The sequence below is a fragment of the Pelodiscus sinensis genome, chromosome 1 (assembly GCF_052426305.1).
Source record: "Pelodiscus sinensis isolate ZL-2025 chromosome 1, ASM5242630v1, whole genome shotgun sequence".
In the NCBI taxonomy this organism is placed as follows: Eukaryota; Metazoa; Chordata; order Testudines; family Trionychidae; genus Pelodiscus; species Pelodiscus sinensis.
Window position 1 is genome coordinate 236,355,521 of NC_143052.1, and position 17,992 is coordinate 236,373,512.

The 17,992-nt window shown below is 44.7% G+C and overlaps 1 protein-coding gene across 3 annotated transcripts in view; it reads left to right on the forward strand.

Moving 5' to 3' along the window:
- IL36R (interleukin 36 receptor) overlaps window positions 1-17,992 on the forward strand; it is a 43,218-nt gene that overhangs the window by 7,785 nt on the left and 17,441 nt on the right. For all 3 annotated transcript variants that reach the window (XR_016348416.1, XM_089775387.1, XM_075917359.2), the window contains exons 2-5: window positions 8,746-8,815; window positions 10,900-11,146; window positions 14,305-14,491; window positions 15,495-15,657. Coding sequence is in view for 2 of the 3 variants with exons in the window: in XM_089775387.1 (XP_089631513.1) it covers window positions 8,755-8,815; window positions 10,900-11,146; window positions 14,305-14,491; window positions 15,495-15,657 (658 nt within the window). In the remaining variant the exon portion in view is untranslated. The remainder of the gene's footprint in view (window positions 1-8,745; window positions 8,816-10,899; window positions 11,147-14,304; window positions 14,492-15,494; window positions 15,658-17,992) is intronic.

Below are 17,992 nucleotides of genomic sequence, written 5' to 3' on the forward strand. Positions count from 1 at the left end.
TACTTATGGGCTGTGTCTACACTGCACCCCTTTTACGGAAAAGGGATGCAGATTAGACAAGTCGGAATTGCAAATGCAGCGGGGATTTACATTTTCCCCGCTGCATTTGCATGAACATGGCTGCCGCTTTTTTCCGGCTCGGGGCTTTGCCGGAAACAAGTGCCAGTCTAGACAGGGATCTTTCGGAAAATAAAGCCTTTTCCGAAAGGTCCCTTATTCCTCTTAAAATCATTTTAAAATCAATTCCGACTTGTCTCATCTGCATCCCTTTTCCAGAAAAGGGGTGCAGTATAGACACAGCCATGTTGTTAGGAGGCAAATGGTACTTCTATGGATTTAAGCAAATTGTGAATCCAGCTAAAGCAGTGGTCTCCAACCTTTTTACACCCAAGATCACTTTTTAAATCTCAGAACAGGCGAAGATCTACTGCCCTGCTCCTTCCTTGAAGCCCCATGCCTTCCTTGAAGCCACGCCCCTTCTTAAAGCCACACCCTCTGTATTCTCCTGTCCATCACTTGCTATCCCCAGCCCTTATACGCTCTGTTAAACAGTTCATTTTTAAATTATGCAATATATAAAATTAAAATCACATGTTTATAGTTATGAAATAAATGGTCTGTTTTTAATTCATGCTATTTAAATGTAAAATGAAGCATTTACAATTACACATTTTGTTCTCTGCTATTTTGTAAATCTAAAATCAAGTTTTGATAATTATATATTTTTTCCTCCAATAACAAAGTCTCAGTGTGACACCTGTGACTGAACAGTATCTGCCAGTGTCTTGAAGTCTGGGTTGTAGTCTGAGATTGCTAGTCGTATACAGTCCATCAGATGGGCATCTGTGAGGCGGGTGCGATACTTGGACTTGATTATCTTTAATTGGGAAAATGCTGTCTCACAGAGGTATGTGGAGCCAAAGTAGCCTTCACTTTGAAAGCACAAGATGATAGAAGTGGATATTTTTCTCTGTTTACCATTCTCCAGAAATCACCGTCCCTTGCTGTGACTTTCAGCTCAGTATCATTTTGCATAGTAATTATCTCCATATTAAGTCCATTGCTTTGTAAATGAAACAACTGATGAAATTTGGTAGCCAATCCGCAAATGTCTTCTCCTTGAAGGAATGGATTTAAGACGAACATGACAATTGGTTCCATCACATCTAATTCCTGAAATCTCCTGTTGAATTCCTCTGCTAATTTCTTCAGGTGTGCACAGAAGTTTTCTGGGTGGAACCATTTTTCTTTCTCATTAATTTTTTCTAGTATTCCCCCCAAACTTGGGAAGTCATGCAGTGTTTTCTTCTCTAATTCGGAGGACCATAGGCCCAGTTTCAATTTAAATGCATTCACAGCACTGAGCATATGTGCTAAGTCTCTGTCCTTTCCCTGAAGTTCACAGTTCAACTCATTCAGTTTTGATGTCATATCTGTAAGAACCACAAAGTCTAGCAACCATGCACTATTTGACAGCTCACTGTACACTTCATTCCTTGATTTAAGAAAAGTGTTAATTTCAGGCATCAGCTCTAAAAATCTTTGCAGGTCCTTTCCTCGACTTAACCACCTCACATCAGCATGGAGGATTAATTCACCATAGGCAGCATCCAGTTTGTTGAGTAAGGATTTAAATAGGCAGTGCTGAAGGGGTCTTGCTTCGAATTGAGTTTACAATCTTAACAACTACTTTCATTATATGAGAGAAGTCCATTACTTTACTTGCTAATACATGCTGGTGGATTATAAAGTGATAATTGACAAAAGAAGGGAAATCAGGATCATTCCTGCAAAATGCAACAAAGCCCACGTTTGCGCCAAGCATGGCTGGTGCACCATCTGTTGTGATGGAAACCAATTTCTTGATTCAAATGTTTTTCTCAAGCACATAACCTTTTGCATGTGTTGTATATGTCCTCACCTCTTATTCTCTCTTTAAGGGGCAAAAGGGTGAGAAGATCCTCTTTAATTGTCATATCCTTAAAAACCACACGCACAAAAACAATCAGCTGGGCTGTGTCGGTCATGTCAATAGATTCATCAAACTGCAGCGAGAAGCATTTGCAGTCCTTCAAGTTCTGCTGTAGTTGCTGAAAGACATCTTCTAACAAAGATTCCACTCTTCTTGCTACTGTTGAAGCACCAAGTGACACGCCCTGGATCGCTGTCATTATCTCTTCTTTGTTTTTAAAATATTTGAATTCAGCTGCCACAATCATTTCTTCTTTAATTATTTCTCCATCTGTGAATGATTTCTTATGTTTTGCCAGCAAATGGCAAATATGAAATGATGCTTCAGTGCAGGCCTTGCCTTTTGCTGCTGGTTTAAAAAATAATGACTGTCGAGCTTTCAAAATGGCCTTCAGTTCATAAACTTTCTTTGTACGTATCATGCTGTCCAAGGGAAAACTATCCTTGAATTTACTATGTACTGTTGTGTGGTGTCATTCCAAATTGCTCCTTTTACTTAATGATAAACTTTGATGACATATCAAGCATATGCTCTTATCTTTTATATTTTTGAACAGAAATTAATTTTTCCATTCCACGTGGAAGTTGTACATTTTTGATTTCTTAGGTGGCCTAGGTTCGTCACTCATGTTTATTGCCAGCCAGGGAGGTAGAGCTAAAATAAAAAGTAAGATAGCACTAAACTACCAAATGTGTGATATTTGTGTTTTGGTACAATGTGGTGATATTATTGTCATGGACAGACCGAACACAGCTTTTACAGCTGTTTGGATTTAGAATTTAAAATTTTCATGATTTATTTGTGCATGCTAGTCAGTGTGGTCTGCTGAAGCTGGAACCCAGCAGGGTCAGCTTCACCGGGCCCCAGGCCTTTCGTAGGACCCCACCGGACCCATTTAGAATCATAGCTACTGTCATTGATGGATACACTCAAGACAACACAGGTCAATATGAGGGCCTCTCCAGGCTTTACTGTCACTGGGCTGGACGGGACCAGCTACACCTGGCCTGCGAGAGGACAGAGAAAAGAAAAGCAGCAGAGGTTCCATTCTCATTACCAGGCACTGAGGAAAACTCCCCAAAAGGCAGGTCTGTGTCTGGGGAGAGACTGAGGCTCCTAGAATATGGCACAGAGGGGAAGCTGCCTGGCCAGCTGGCTGTGGCATTCAGCTGCCCCACTCCACCTGATGGGGTGGCTTCTCCTCTGTCAGCCCACGTGGAGCATGGTGCACCTGGGCTGAACACAGTAGCCTCCCCACGAATTGAAATTAAGGGGACTGTTCAAATTTACAAGAGGAGGTATCAGGACCGATGAGGGGTGAGACTGTGAGGGTGAAGGTGGGCTGTATGGCATCATAGCTCACAAAACAGGGCAGTGTTGGGGAAATTCAGGGGGATATACACCCCCATGGGAGGGGGAGGTAAGGAAATCCCTGGCTGAGTGCCATGGCCAGGCAGCTTCCCCTCTTCACCAGCCCTTCTGGAGCTGGTGCACCCTAGCTGAGCGCCATGGCCAGCTGGCCGGGCAGCCCCTTAGCTTCGCTCTAGCCCTGCTGCCCTGAGCTCAGCCCGGGAGGCTGTGCCAGGATCCTCAGGAAGCCGTTCATCTTTTGCTCCAGCACAGCTAGAGCTAGGTGCAGCCTCCCTGGGCTGAGCACAGGGCAGCAGGGCTAGAGTGAAGAGAAGCGGCTGCCCAGCCAGCTGGCCATGGTGTTCAGCCAGGGTGCCCCATGCTACACGTGGGCAAGCGCAGAGGAGAAGCCGCCTGATCAGCTGGAGCACGGGGCAGCCTCTTTCAGCTGAAAGCCACAGCCGGCTGGCCGGGGTGTTTCAGCCCTCCCGACCTCCCAGCTCCCACCATTCCGCGCAGCTACTCACCAGTGTTGTTGCTCGGTGAGTAGCTGCTCCTCAAATGAGGAAATCAAATGTAAATGTACTGTGCAGGCACGCAGTTCAGAGAGGGCTCAAGAATGACTCTTAGAGCCCCTGAGATCGATCGGCAGATCGCGATCTACTGGTTGGTGACCACGGAGCTAAAGAATCAATAACTGTAAAAAATGCCAGTGCTTTAGACTGTGCAAAGCAGTACAGTATGCCAAGTATGTACTGATGGTCGAAAGTTGTTTTGTACAGCCTGCTGTGGCATGTTAGACCATACACATGTCAGATGTCAGTACTCATTTAAATTCTGATCAGCATCATTAATGCCAAATGTACAGCAGAGACCGATCTAATATCAGAAGCAAAATGGCAGATCACTATTGTATCCATGTTTAATCGTGGTACCGAGAATTGTAATGCACAAAATGTGGCATATTTTGAATTTGAGGCATTTTAAAGTACAGATATATGATATATGAAGGAGAATGTTTGTCTGTTTGTGCGCTAATAACTTGGACACTATAAGAGCTACACAATCAAACTTTGCATGGGGTACCTTTCATCCAGGAGAAGGTATTCAGGTACTGTGGGAGGGAAGAGATGAGAAACCGATACCTCTCCTCGGGGTTGCATGGAGCTTGGCAGTGCGGGGAGAAGCGGCTTTCCGGGGGAAGTGGCGGGGACAGTCACTCACTAAGGCCAGTGGAGGGATAACCTGTCATCCAGGAAAAGGTTTTAAGGGACTGTGGGAGGAAAGAGATGAGAAACCGATGCCTCTCCTCGGGGTTGCATGGAGCTTGGCAGTGCAGGGAGAAGCGGCTTCCCAGGAGAAGCGACGGGGGCAGTCACTCACTAAGGCTGGCAGAGGGACAAGGAAGCGGAGGGCAGGCTCAGGAGCTGGCGGCAGGCATGTGGCTCCCTTCCCCCTCTGTCCCCTCATGCTCCTTAACTCAGTTATATCAACTTTCCCGAGCAATGCCGGTAACTCCAGCTAGTATACTGATAAAGAAACAGAATAGCCCAAGGTTAAGAGAGGGTTACCTGAAAAATCTAGGGCACCCTATCTGTACCCTCCTGAGGGCTCAAAGTGTGATCTGGTTAATTTAAATACTCCCACCCTTGCTATACTGAGGGCATGAAGTGTAAAGTACGTATCCTTGCAGAACCTTTTCCCAACGGAAAGAAACGTATACAGGTATGCTCTTAACATCTGTTTATTAGCGGCACACGGTATATATGCCAAGCAAATCTGTTATGTTCCCCACTTTCAATATACAGACAAACTTCACCTGATGGCCAGTCAGGATTCATTTTGTCTGGGAGTGCTGGTGATGCCTCTGAATGTCGTGGTCATGCGAAATGGTCAGAATTCTAGCAGCTTGATATTGAGCTGCATGGTTCCCAAAGAGCATAAGGTTTTATTTACATTATATAGAGAACACTTGCTACTTCCTTCAAATTTGTTAAACCTATCACATTATTCAATTCACCTAGGTAACAAAATGTAACCAGTCATGCATGTTTCCTTCTCCCTGCTAAAATCTTTCTTGTATTTTATCACTTACCTGAATTGTAATTTTTTTAATGACCTTCTTTGTGCATAAGGCCAGCATAAATTCATTGTTCAGAGCTTATTGTATCTGCTGTATCGTTCTGTATCTTCCCTAAACTTCACAGTGCCTGGATGGTCTCTACTTTACAACTCTTGGCATTATAACTCTTGTTCAGGGCAGTCCTGGAGTGGGTGCCTTACTAGCAGTGGAACAATTTTTTCTTAATTTTAGGGCTGAAATCCCTGAGTTTCACCTCATGCTAACCGAGACTACTTTAGTCTGGGAGTGAATTGAGGCCCAGCCCTTCAGAAGTACATTGAGACAAATTCCAAACATACGTGCTTTTCCTTCTGCTAACCAACAGAATTACATACCCAAGTAGTATTTGCCCAAGATTATGTACCCAAAGTATCTGAAGTACACAGAAAGGAGTGGAAAGAGCATTTTGTGATAAACTTGTTTCTGTGTGAATTGTTTGACAATCCAACAGATGATGAACATAATTATGTACTGCCTGGCATTACTGTAACCAGATGAGTGGCTCAGAAAAGGTTCAGTTATTTCTTTTGAACCATCCTGTTCTTAACCTGGTAAATAATAGGGATGTGAAAGTGTAATCATTGTACACAATTAAGCGATAAACCTGCGCATGGTCAAAAGAAAAGCGGGGGCAAGTTGCAGAGCAGAATGCATTTTTACAAGGAGCATTCAAGAATACAGCAGGCAAACTGAGGGAATTCTGCTGCAACAATGAGGAGAGTGTTTCCAGACCAGTTCGAGGACCAAAGCTTACCCAGCCAGGACAGTCATTTATGAAAACAGTTTGGGCATTTGATGGGAAACAAGTGACTGTTAGTGGAGCAGGTGCTCCCTCTGGTTGTAATCCCTCTGTTTTGCCATGAAGTTAAAGCACAGCTTGCCCCATTCACATTGTGTGAGTGTGAATTAAATGGACAGGGCCATCCCTTGGGAAGCAGGACCTAGGACATCTCTCTCATCACCCCAGGCCTGCTTCTTCCTTCCCTTGCTTGGCCACCTCCCTGCCACTAGTTCTCTGAAGCTAAGCTATCTGTTGTATGTGCAGTAGCAGGCAAAAAGGCTACCTATGTTAGAAACCAATTGCAAAGGGATAGATAAGACAGAAAATATCATAATGCCACTATTCAAATCCATATTATGTCCACATCTTGAATACCACATGCTATTATGTTCATCCTGTCTCAAAAAAGATATATTAGAATTGGAAAAGGTACAGAGAAGGACAGCAAAAATGATTCGTGGTATAGAACAACTTCACTTTGAGGAGCGATCAGGAAGACTGAGACTGTTCATCTTAGAAATGAGATGACAAAGAGGGAAATTATAGAAGTCTATAAAATCATGAGTAGAGGTGGAGGCAGTGAATAAGGAAGTGTTTATTTACCCCTTCATATAACAAAAGAACCAGGAGTCAGTCATGAAATTAATGGACATCAAGTTTAAAACAAATATAAAGAAATTATTTTTCACATGATGCACAGACAACCTGTGGAACTTGTTTCAATGCTGGCAATCCAGGTGTCAGCTCTTGCCAAGACATCAGGCATTAGCTAAGAACTAATAAACTCATAACTGGAGACCAGACCAGTTCTTCTATATGTTAGGGTATGTCTGCACTGCCACCCTAGTTCGAACTAGGGTGGCTAATGTAGGCATTCGAAGTTGCAAATGAAGCCCGGGATTTAAATATCCCGGGCTTCATCTGCATCTTGCTGTGTGCCGCCATTTTTAAATCCCCCTTAGTGCGCCATTTTAAAATCCCTCTTAGGCTCTCTAATTCGAACTACCCGTACACCTCGGTGTACGGGTAGTTCGAATTAGAGAGCTTAATTCGAACTACCTACTCCATGCCGCGTGAAGCCGCAGGCACGGAGTCCGCACTAAGGGGGATTTAAAAATGGCGGCGCCCGGCAAGATGCAAATGAAGCCCGGGATATTTAAATCCCGGGCTTCATTTGCAACTTCGAATGCCTACATTAGCCATCCTAGTTCGAACTAGGGTGGCAGTGTAGACATACCCTTAGTTTTGCTCAAAATAGGTATTAGTTTTATAAAAATGTATGTACTTTTTAGACTCTGTGGAATGCTTGTATGTTGCTGTCTGCATTAATCTCACTTGTACTGTTGGTATTCCAAGCAACAAGAACATATCTAAGTTTTTGCTTTATAACTTAGTAAATGTTTTTTCTGAACTTGTGAACCCAGGTATGGGAATTGTCTGCCTCTCCCCCCACTCTTCCCATTGCAGCCATCCAGATGAGCCATCAAAATAAAAACGAGCAGTCCTGTGACACCTTAGAGACTAACAAACATGTCATGAGTTTACTCACAAAAGATCATGATATAATATATTTATTAATCTCTAATAATTAGTGCCACAGGACTGCTCATTGTTTTTAAAGTTACAGACTAACATGGCTAGCCCTCTGAGATTTTTTTTATCAAAGTAAAGATGAGCCATGAAGGAACATCACATTCCAAAGGCCCTGTTACACCTTGCCAAAACTACCTACAAGGAAGCTCATTCTATGCACTTGGAAGCTGAATGAAGGAAATAAAGTCCAGGAAAATGTGTCTATCGTTCTCTTTGCTGTTTGAACTCTGAGATATAAGATTTAGGATACCAATTGATCTGGATAAATGACTAGTATTTTGGTACTGGAAGTAACCTGAATATTGCATGATTTTTGGGGTGACTATTTATCACTGAGTCCAGCTTGCTTGGATGGCAAAACAGATTAGAGTGTTTAAGGGGACTAACCATTACACCAGGATTTCACATTTGTTACTGGATTGGTGAAATCTGATTATAAAAAACACCACCAATTTGGGGTGTCTATCCTGGTTTCGACAGTCTACCCTGAGGTACTGCCTCTGACAGTTGTGAGCCATTCCAGATAATGTGCTACTCACTGACAGTGGATGTTATGAAGGCCAAAAGTATAACTGAGTTAAAAAATAATTCGATAGGTCCATCACTGGCTATTAGCCATTTATCTGTGGGTATCTTTAAGCGTCTTACTTCCAAATGCTGGGAGTGGATGACAGGGGAAGGGTTACTCGATAATTGCCCTGTTCTCTTCATTCCCTCTAAAGCACCTGGCACTTTCTACTGTCAGAAAACAGGAGACTGGACTACATGAACCATTAGTCTGACCCAATATGGCTGGTCTTATGAGATCCTTGGGCACAAAAAGATCTTATAATAATATAGATTATAGTGTGGATGCTTGTAATTTTGGTTGTAAATTGAACTGCTTTGAGAAAAACAATACTAATTCTCTTTTCCCCCCTCCTCTAGTAAAACATAATGGTTGCAGCTGTGTTCACCTGTAGTGTAATCCTAGTGTTTCTCTCTTCAGTGAAGGCAAGTAAGTTGATCAGATGGTTTTTTAATTACTTCCTCTGAATGAACTCTTTTACACATGCATGTATTAGGGATGTGAATGAGTAGTCAACTACAGCCGCTCCCCAATTTATGAACGAGTTACGGACCAAACACTTGTCAAAGTGTTCGTAAGTCGGACCACATTCATTTACATGCAATCACGTTCGTAACTCAGGGATCGCCTTTATGACTGCTTAATGGGAGGTTTGGTCATAAGTATGAACAGTTGTAAATTGACCATTCATAACTCGGGGACCGGCTGTAGTCAATTAAATGATAAGCCTAAAATTATCAGTTAATCTAGTTGACTACTCGCATCTCACCCCTACCACTTGCTGTATCAGAGGCAGTGGGGGGGAGCAGAAGCTGGCTTCATGGCAGCAGCCTCTGTCTATGGTGAGCCTGGGCCTTCTGCAGGCAAAGGCTACTTTGTGGCAGCAGCCCCTATCTGTGGGGGTGCAGGGGCGTGTCCCAGCCCCCACGGACAAGGGGTCCTGCCGGATGGCGCTGGCACAGCCGTGGACAGAAACTGCTTTGCAGCAGCAGTCCTTTACCATGGGAGCCCTAGCCCCCTGCAGATGGGCTGCTCCTGGAGCAGCCTCTGCCTGTGGCCAACCCAGGCTGCTGTGGACAGTGGCTGCTTTAGGCAGCCTCCCCTTCTGTTTGGTCCATGGACAGGGGCTGCTGCCACCCCATGCACAGGCCGCCAGGCAGCTAGTCCGTGACAGGAGCTGGTTTTTAAGCAGGCTCCCCTTGTGGAACAGCTCCCGCCTGGCTCCCCATGCTGCTGCCTTTGATAGACTGCAGTGTGGGGTGGCAGGGGGCTCCCCGGGAGCGGGGCCAGATTGCACTGGCTGCCGGTCCTGCCCCCAAGAACTGTAGGGATGTAAAAAGTTGGTTAAATAGGTAATCATGTAACCACTGAAAATCCCAGAGGTTACATACGCTGCAGGCTCTGCAGTATAAAGTTTAAATAAGCTGCAGTGAAGTCTCCTAGGGAGGAGGCTTCCCTGCCGCAGCGAAGCCACTTGCCTGAGAGAGCAGGGTGTGCTCTGCAGCTAGCTCCCCAGGAGCAGGGCTGGCAGCCCCTGCTGGCCCTTCTCCTGGAGAGCCAACATGTAACCTACAGTGGGGTGGGCTGCCATGGACGGGGGTGGCTCTGGCTGGATAGCTGGAGCTGCTCCTGCATGCGATGGGCCCTGTGGTGCTGGAGCAGCCTCCTGCCTGGAGCAAGCGGGGAGATGCTCCAAACCTCGCAGTTCAGCGGAACCGGTCAGCATTCCCTGTTTAGGGTGCTGATAACCTTTCATAAACCATAGTTTTACGTTTTCCTGGTGTGAAGGTCGGCAGTGCATTATGCGTGTTCTGCACATTTAGGCATTTTTAAATAGGCATTGGAAAAATATTGAAGATTCTAAATATGACACTTTGAAATTCTCACAGAAAGTGTCAAAAGATCTAGATTTGTAAATCTTTCGTTGTCAAAGACAAATTATTTTATAGTCACAAGGCCTCATGTATCTGTTGATTCTATGTAGCTGCTGATAGCAAAGCAGCAGAAAGCTCATGCAAGCAGGGGATAGGATAGCAGAAGTTGGAAGTAACAACCCCATTAAATTCTCCTTTTCTCCCATCATCCCCCAATGTGCAGTCTTAGAAACTGTAGAAGGACTTTTGTTTCAATACTTTGCAATCTCAATTTCTTCACATTGGAATGGAGAAAGCCAGGTGGAGAATAGTTGCCATTCCTTGGGAACTGGAATATTCCTCTTATATTCAGCATATTTCAGAGGGAGAGTTGATGCTGGCCAGGCTGCATGGTCTGAACAGTTGAAAAGAGTGGACAGTACTGGTACCAATGTTAAATGAGATTTTCAAAAGTACTCTGCACTGAATTCACTAAGAGAGTTTTTGTGTATAATTATAGAGTATCATTTAGTTTATAGATGCTGCAGGTACCTGTCCCACGAGAGTATTTAAGAATGAATATTGAAAACCTATTCAAGAAATTTGTCTCTAAAGTTCTATAGTGGTCTTATTTTTTTATTTTGTCTCCTTGTTTTTTAGAGGAATGCACGGTACAGGAAGCACTGCTTACTCCAAGTTCGGTATTTGTACTGGTAGGAGAGCCTCTTACTATTGATTGTCTATTAGATAAAACACCGCACATGAATTACAACTTGACTTGGTATAAAAGTGGGAGAAAAATGCTTGTGACTCAAGTGAAACATTCCAGAATACATCAACATGAGAACATGCTTTGGTTTGTCCCTGCAACTTTAGAAGACTCGGGTTCCTATGAATGTGTCATATGGTAAGAATGTGTTTGCCTTTGATTTGGGGGGAGGGTAGTGTATGTGTATGTGTATGTGTTTTTTTTTTTTTTTTAACCAGAGCTACACTGTTGTAGCGGTGAGCTTCAAAAAGCTTAAATCCTTAAAGATTTAAATTATTTTTCTGATTTTAATTCTAGAGTTAACTTGTAATTTCTGCATCACAAATACTTAGGGTTTAATATTAAAAACAGAGCTACAAGTGGGACTTCCCTGGTCTGGCACTCTCAGGACCTGCGTGATCCTGAATGACAGAGTTTGCTGGACCAAGGGAGGTCAAGGCTCCCCTCCCAACTGCTGGCCCTGCTCCTTGCCTGGGCTCATTGGTTAAAAGTTCACAGTAACATGCAGGCTCCTGGTAGGCGCAGGAAGCCAGCTTAAAAGGGGGAGGTGAAGGGAAAGCCAGTATGTGTGGGGAGCTGGCGCAGGCTTTCTGTGCGCACCTGCTCCTGAGGAGCCACCTCCCCTCTCCCTGCATGTAACCGCTGAAATTTTCAGCAGTAATACGGTTACTTAATTAAATGCATTTTAACATCCCTAGTACCAGGTTCTCTAATATAGTGCAGCGGCTGGTCTTCTGACCCCAAAATCCTCTGGTCATAAAGTTGGCATAAGCAGCACAAGGAAGATCACCCCAATGTCAGGAAAAAATTCTGGTGGCTAAAAGCCAGTGTAAGGGACTCTCAGGTTATTGCCTTTCTTTGCTTCAGTGGAAAAGGAAGCATAGCTAGATGACACTTTGCACTACACCAGTCCTTTTTTCCCCTTCTTTGCATCCTTTGAAGGCTGCTGAAACTTGGAAAGAGGAATTTATGCTGCATCAGATTTGGAGGAGTGCAAAGAAAAGCTTTAAACCATGTGTGTGTTCATGCCGATCTACATCCTATGCACCATAGCTAACCCACAGGATCTAACTCTTAATTTGTTCATAAATAAAAGTAACATTTTGTGCAATATCGTACCTGAACATGGGTGGGGTTTTTTTGTAATTGTTTGGGCTTCTTGAATTATGGAATGGATAGAGGAATTTATACTAGGGGAAGTAGAGCTGGGGAGGTGAGAGTGGAGTAGGACATTCTTGATACAGGACCCTTTGTCAGTCAGGGTACGTCTACACTACAACGTTAATTCGAACTAACTTAGTTCGAATTAGTTAATTCGAACTAAGCTAATTCGAACTAACAGATCTAGACTAAAAAACTAGTTCGAATTAGCGTTTTGCTAATTCGAACTAGCATGTCCACATTGAGTGGACCCTGAACCGAGGTTAAGGCTGGCCGGAAGCAGTGCCGGCAGGACATCACAGGAGGACTTAGAGCATGGAGATGCTGTCTCAGGCTAGCCGAGGGCTGTGCTTAAAGGGTCCCGACCCCCACTCCGGACAGACAGTTCTCAGGGGTGCCCCGCTTGCAAAGCAGTCCTGGCTTGGAGTGCCCTGAGTGTCCACACTCAGCACATCACAGCACTCGGCCATCAGCCCGGCTGCACTTGCCGCAGGCTGCCATCTGGGGAGAGGTGTCAGTTGGGGGGCTGCAGGAGAGCTTCCACCCCCAGAAGCACGCAGAGCCAGCCCAGTCCTCCCCATCGGGGGCTCGTACCCCATTCCTCCCTCACCTCCTTCCACTTACCCTTCCCTAGCCCCTATTCTTGATGTACAAAATAAAGGACAATTGTGTTCAAAAATGGAATCTGTCTTTATTGAACAAAACTGGGGGAGACTGGGAAAAGGAGGTGGGAGGGAGAAGAGAGAGGCTGGGAGAGGGAAGGGCAACTAAAATGATCAGGGGTTGGGAACAGGTCCCATATGAAGAGAGGCTAAAGAGACTGTGACTTTTCAGCTTAGAAAAGAGGAGACTGAGGGGGGACAGGATAGAGGTCTCTAAAAGCAGGAGTTGGGTGGAGAGGGTGCATACAGAAAAGTTCTTCATTAGTTCCCATAAAGAAGGACTAGAGGACACCAAAGGAAAGGAATGGGTAACAGACTTCAAACTAGTAACAGAAAGTTGTTCTTCACAAAGCAAAGAGTCAACCTGTGGAACTCCTTGCTGCAGGAGGCTGTGAAGGCTACAACTAGAACAGAGTTTAAAGGGAAGTGAGATCAAGTCATGGAGGTTGGGTCCATGGAGTGCTATTAGCCAGGGGGTAGGAGTGGTGTCCCTGCCCAAGGTTTGTGGAAGGCTGGAGAGGGATGGCACGAGACAAATGGCTTGGTCACTGTCTTCGGTCCATCCCCTCCAGGGTCCCAAGGGTTGGCCGCTGTCGGCAGACAGGCTACTGGGCTAGATGGACCTTTGGTCTGACCCAGGACGGCCATTCTAAGCTCAGGGCTCAGGGTCGGGGGTCTCAGTGGACCACCTTGATTTTCATGCACTCCTGCTCCTGAGTGGCCAGGCTGGCAGCTCTCCTGCCCTAGCCGGCCACCTTCCTGTGCCTAGTGCGGAGATCGTGGACGAGGTCCACAATGTCCGCACTAGCCCAGGCGGGTGCCCGCCTCTTGCGGTCCGGGGCAAGCTCCCGGGAGCCGCCAGCCTGGTCCCGGGAAGAGGGGGAGGGCTGGGGGGCATCGGGTGGCTGGCTCGATCCATGCCAGGTGCAGGGTCTGCTGGCTGGGTGCTGGAAGGCTTCTACCTGGCACGGGCACCGTAGCCAGCCCGTGCCCCTTTAAGGGGTCTGGGGTCGGGAGGGGGGCAGACGAGTTTCCCTGGTGTTGGCCAGAGTGGCCACCAGGGAAAGCTGGGGAGGGCTAGCCTCCCACTAGTTCGAATTAAGGGGCTACACAGCCCTTAATTCAAACTAGTTAATTCGAACTAGGCTTAATCCTCGTGGAATGAGGATTACCTAGTTCGAACTAAGGGCTCCATTAGTTCAAATTTAATTTGAACTAACGGAGCGCTAGTGTAGTGCCTATGAAAGTTAGTTCGAACTAACGTCTGTTAGTTCGAACTAACTTTGTAGTGTAGACATACCCTCTGTGAGCTACACATCAATGGATTTGCTTCTGAAGGGAGCTGTTTCCAGCCTGATGTTAAAGCTCTATTAGAATTTACCAAGGAGAAAAGGCAGCAGGTATGAAAAGGAAAATAATATAAACATGAAAAAATATTAGAACTGTAATTCAGCTGTTTTATTTTCATTACAGGAATTTAACAAGCTGCAACAAAATATACTTCAATATAACAGTTTTCAAAAATACTGCTGGTTTGTGTTTCAATGGGAATTATCTTTATCCTCAAGAGGTACCAGCATCATCAAGTGTAAAGATTGTGTGTCCTTATCTAGACTTCTTCAGAGATGAGAAAAATACTTCACTCGTTCACTGGTATAAGGTATAAGATCTTGTGGGGTCTGTCTTCTATTTCATTTTCAACTATGATTTTGTGTTTTAATTGTTTAGAATTGATAGTGGAGGGTGGGATGGGAGAAAAAAATAAACCATATTACTTTTTTCAATGAAATAGGATGTGATTCACGCAAAGTTTGATTGTTGCTGAAAATGCATGAGCTTTTTCAAATTAAAATGATCTTCTATTTATAATTAGTACCATTTAAATTGTAAGTTTGACTTGTTCTGAAATGCAAAGAAGTCCATAATAGTTGAGAATCAGAAAAGTACATGCAAGGGAGACTTGACTATTATAGAGACTATATGACTATTATAAAGTGTAGATAAGCTTGTCTGTTTTAGCTTCCCATCTGACACTCAAGGGGCCTATTGTTTTGAAGGTGATTTCATCTTCCCTTTCCCCCATATCGAATAAAATGTGATTTTTAAAAATCTCTCTCATGATATATGTATTTTCACAGTAGGGTGATTTTGTTCTTCAGTAGGGTGACCTAGGGATATAATAGTGCAGTTGAGTAACTGATAAGCAAAAGCTTATCGGTGAATGCTATAGACTACCTGTGTTTTTCCTCCTCCCCCGACAGTAAAATTTTTAGCAGCCCAGCTTAGTCCTGGCTTGCACTGGGTCCAGGACGTACCCCCTCTTCGGCTCTTCATTTAAAGTGAACTAGGAGTCATACGGGCAGGCAGCCTGGCTCAGTTCTGGCTCACACCAGGTCTGGGAGCCCAGTCTCCCTCCCACCCCCCAGGGGATCTGGTTTTTAAACCGGCTCCCTTCACAGATCAACTTCCACTTGGTACCCCATGCTGCTGCCTCTGATGGAGGAAAAAACCCTCAGTTGTTCTAATTTTAACCTAAAATTCATATTGAACCTAACTGGTAAAACTACTTTGTCACATTCCATGACAAGGAATATTTGAAATTGATATTTTTTAGTCCTGTATTGTTCTCTGTTATTTAGCAAAGCACTTTTTGTTGTATTTAGGAATGTAACCTGACTAAAAATGAAAGATTTACATCTCGGAATGATGATCTCATAATAACCAATGCGAATGTAAATGACTCAGGAAATTACTTATGCAAAATGACATATAAATATATGGGGAAAGAATATAACATTTCACGAAACATTAATGTAACTGTTATAGGTAAGTCTAATTTTTATTCAGTGCATTTTTAGAGTTCAATATTATCTAATTTTTTTTGTAAATCCACAAGTTCCAGTCAGTTAATTGGTTAGTGGGGATTTAAAGGAATGCCAAATTGGACCACTAAAATATCATTTGTTAGTAATTCTTTTACAACCTTAAATGTAAAAGAGAGACTGAAGACTGGAAACTATTAATACTATTTTTGTTGGTATTACAGTAATAATAAATAGAGATTTTGTTTTCAGTCAGGATTTGGGGTCTGATTGCACTAGGAGCTGTACAATCATACATGAAAAACAAAGGCCTTGTCTGGATAGGCTTACAAAATAAGGGCCTGTTCTATATTGGGGGTAGATGTACTGGTGTAACAGCTCAGGTACTTTACATTGAAGCAAACCCCCAGGGAGAGCACTTCCCTGATGTACAATGAGGTTTGTACTCACTAGTGTAGCTTACCATGATTTTAAACTGGGAGTATTCGTATTGCTGTCGCAGCAGTGATGCAAACCCCCCAGCGCAAGCTCTGTTTTTCACTGGTGCAGTGCTTCAGGGCCGGCCCACAACATTTTGGCACCTGAGGCGGGGAGCTCAAATGACACCCCCATGCCACCTTTTCTCCTGCCTGCCTGTTACGTCTCTTGTGCCTTCCTTCCTCCAGCACAGCACTCCACCATCTCTGTGCATCTGGAGCAGAGAGAATACATACACACCAGCAGCAGACCCAATTTTCTACACTCTGGGTCCTGGTGGCACCCCCCCACCCCCCAACCCCCAGTCTGGCACCTGAGGAGGCCGCCTCAGTTCGCCTCATGGTAAGGCCAGCCGTGCAGTGCTTCTACACTGCTTTTATCAGTGCAGCTGCTCTAGTGCGAATACTCTCAACAAAGACAGACCCTGATTTTAAGACAGGATGTGGCAGCTGGGTTTGAAAAATAACTGGAGGGAAGCAAACTGCAACAGCAATGAGGTCCTGTTGTCTAGCTAGTGTTCAACTTGACTGGGTAAATAATCCCCAGCTGAGGAGTAGAAAATATTCTAATACTCTAACATCATCTTCTCACCCCCATGATTCTGGGGATGAAAGAACCCCATCTCAGGGGACAACTTGACCATGTGCTCTGGTCCATCCTTCCCTTGCCCACTTGCTGCTCACACAGAATAAAAGTGCGTGGTGCAGAGTTACCTATGCCAGAGCCATTTCTAGATGCTCCTTAAGGACAGTTTTTGGGCTGCCTTGGCCCTCAGAGTAGCACAAATGGCAAGGGCAGTGAGTGAGTTCATTTTTTTGAATGCCCCCCTTTTCTTACTTTGCTGATATGTGTGTTTTATTTCTCACGTTCTTAAAATAAATACATCTTTATTCTTCTTAAAACTGCTTTTGTTGCCATTACATTTTCCACAGTTTTAAGTTTTCACTGGACTTACCAGTTTTTGTAGTACAGGTTGAATCGCTCTTAACCAGGACGCTCTGATCTGGCAACATCCCTGGTCCGGAATGGATGTTCCAGGATCGGAGTCCTGGTGAAGGGCTGGTGTCTGGGAGCCCTGTTTATTATTAGTGGGGCTGCCCTGTGTCAGTAGGGAGGAGTCAAGCAGCAGGGATGCCTGCCAATTGGTGACACTGGGGGGGGAAGGGGAAGGGGAGGCAGAGGGGCTGCCTGGCAGTGGGGCCAGGAGCCTGGCAGCAGGGCCGCCTGGTAGCACACCCTGGAGCTTGTCAGTCCTGCTGCTGCCTGGCGGGACTAGGTTGCAACAGTTAAAATAATCTTTGCCTTTGTTTATTTACCCCTGCATTTTAGAGCCTTTCCTTATTTTAGATGTTTATTTAAATTAAAACACACACACACACACACAAAGTAACTCATCTAATTGCTTGGCTACTTGTCATCCACTGCCTCTGTCAGTCACTCCTCTTCTTGAATCAATGAAGTCTCCTTATTAGAACAGACTAGCTACCACCTTTAAAGTGCTGGGCACTGAAAGTCAGTGATTGCTGCTTGAAACCTGCATATGCTAGGGAAATAGGAGAACATGGTGAGGAGTGGGGATGTTGGAGAGAGTATGTGGTGGATTAGGGTGAAGGGGGAAGTGCATGCGGCATTCTGGATGTGGAGAAGTATGGGAGCACAAAAGGGACATTAGAAGACGAATGAAACTCTGTGGGTGGCTGGGAAGGGCTTGCAAGGTGGTTGGGAGAAGATGAGCATGACTGATACTAGGCTTCTGCAGAGGGATATAATATATGTCTACTGATAGCTATTTCTGTGAATAATTCTGTGATGATACAGGTTGAGCCTCCCAAATCGAAAACTCTCTGGTCTGGCAACATCTG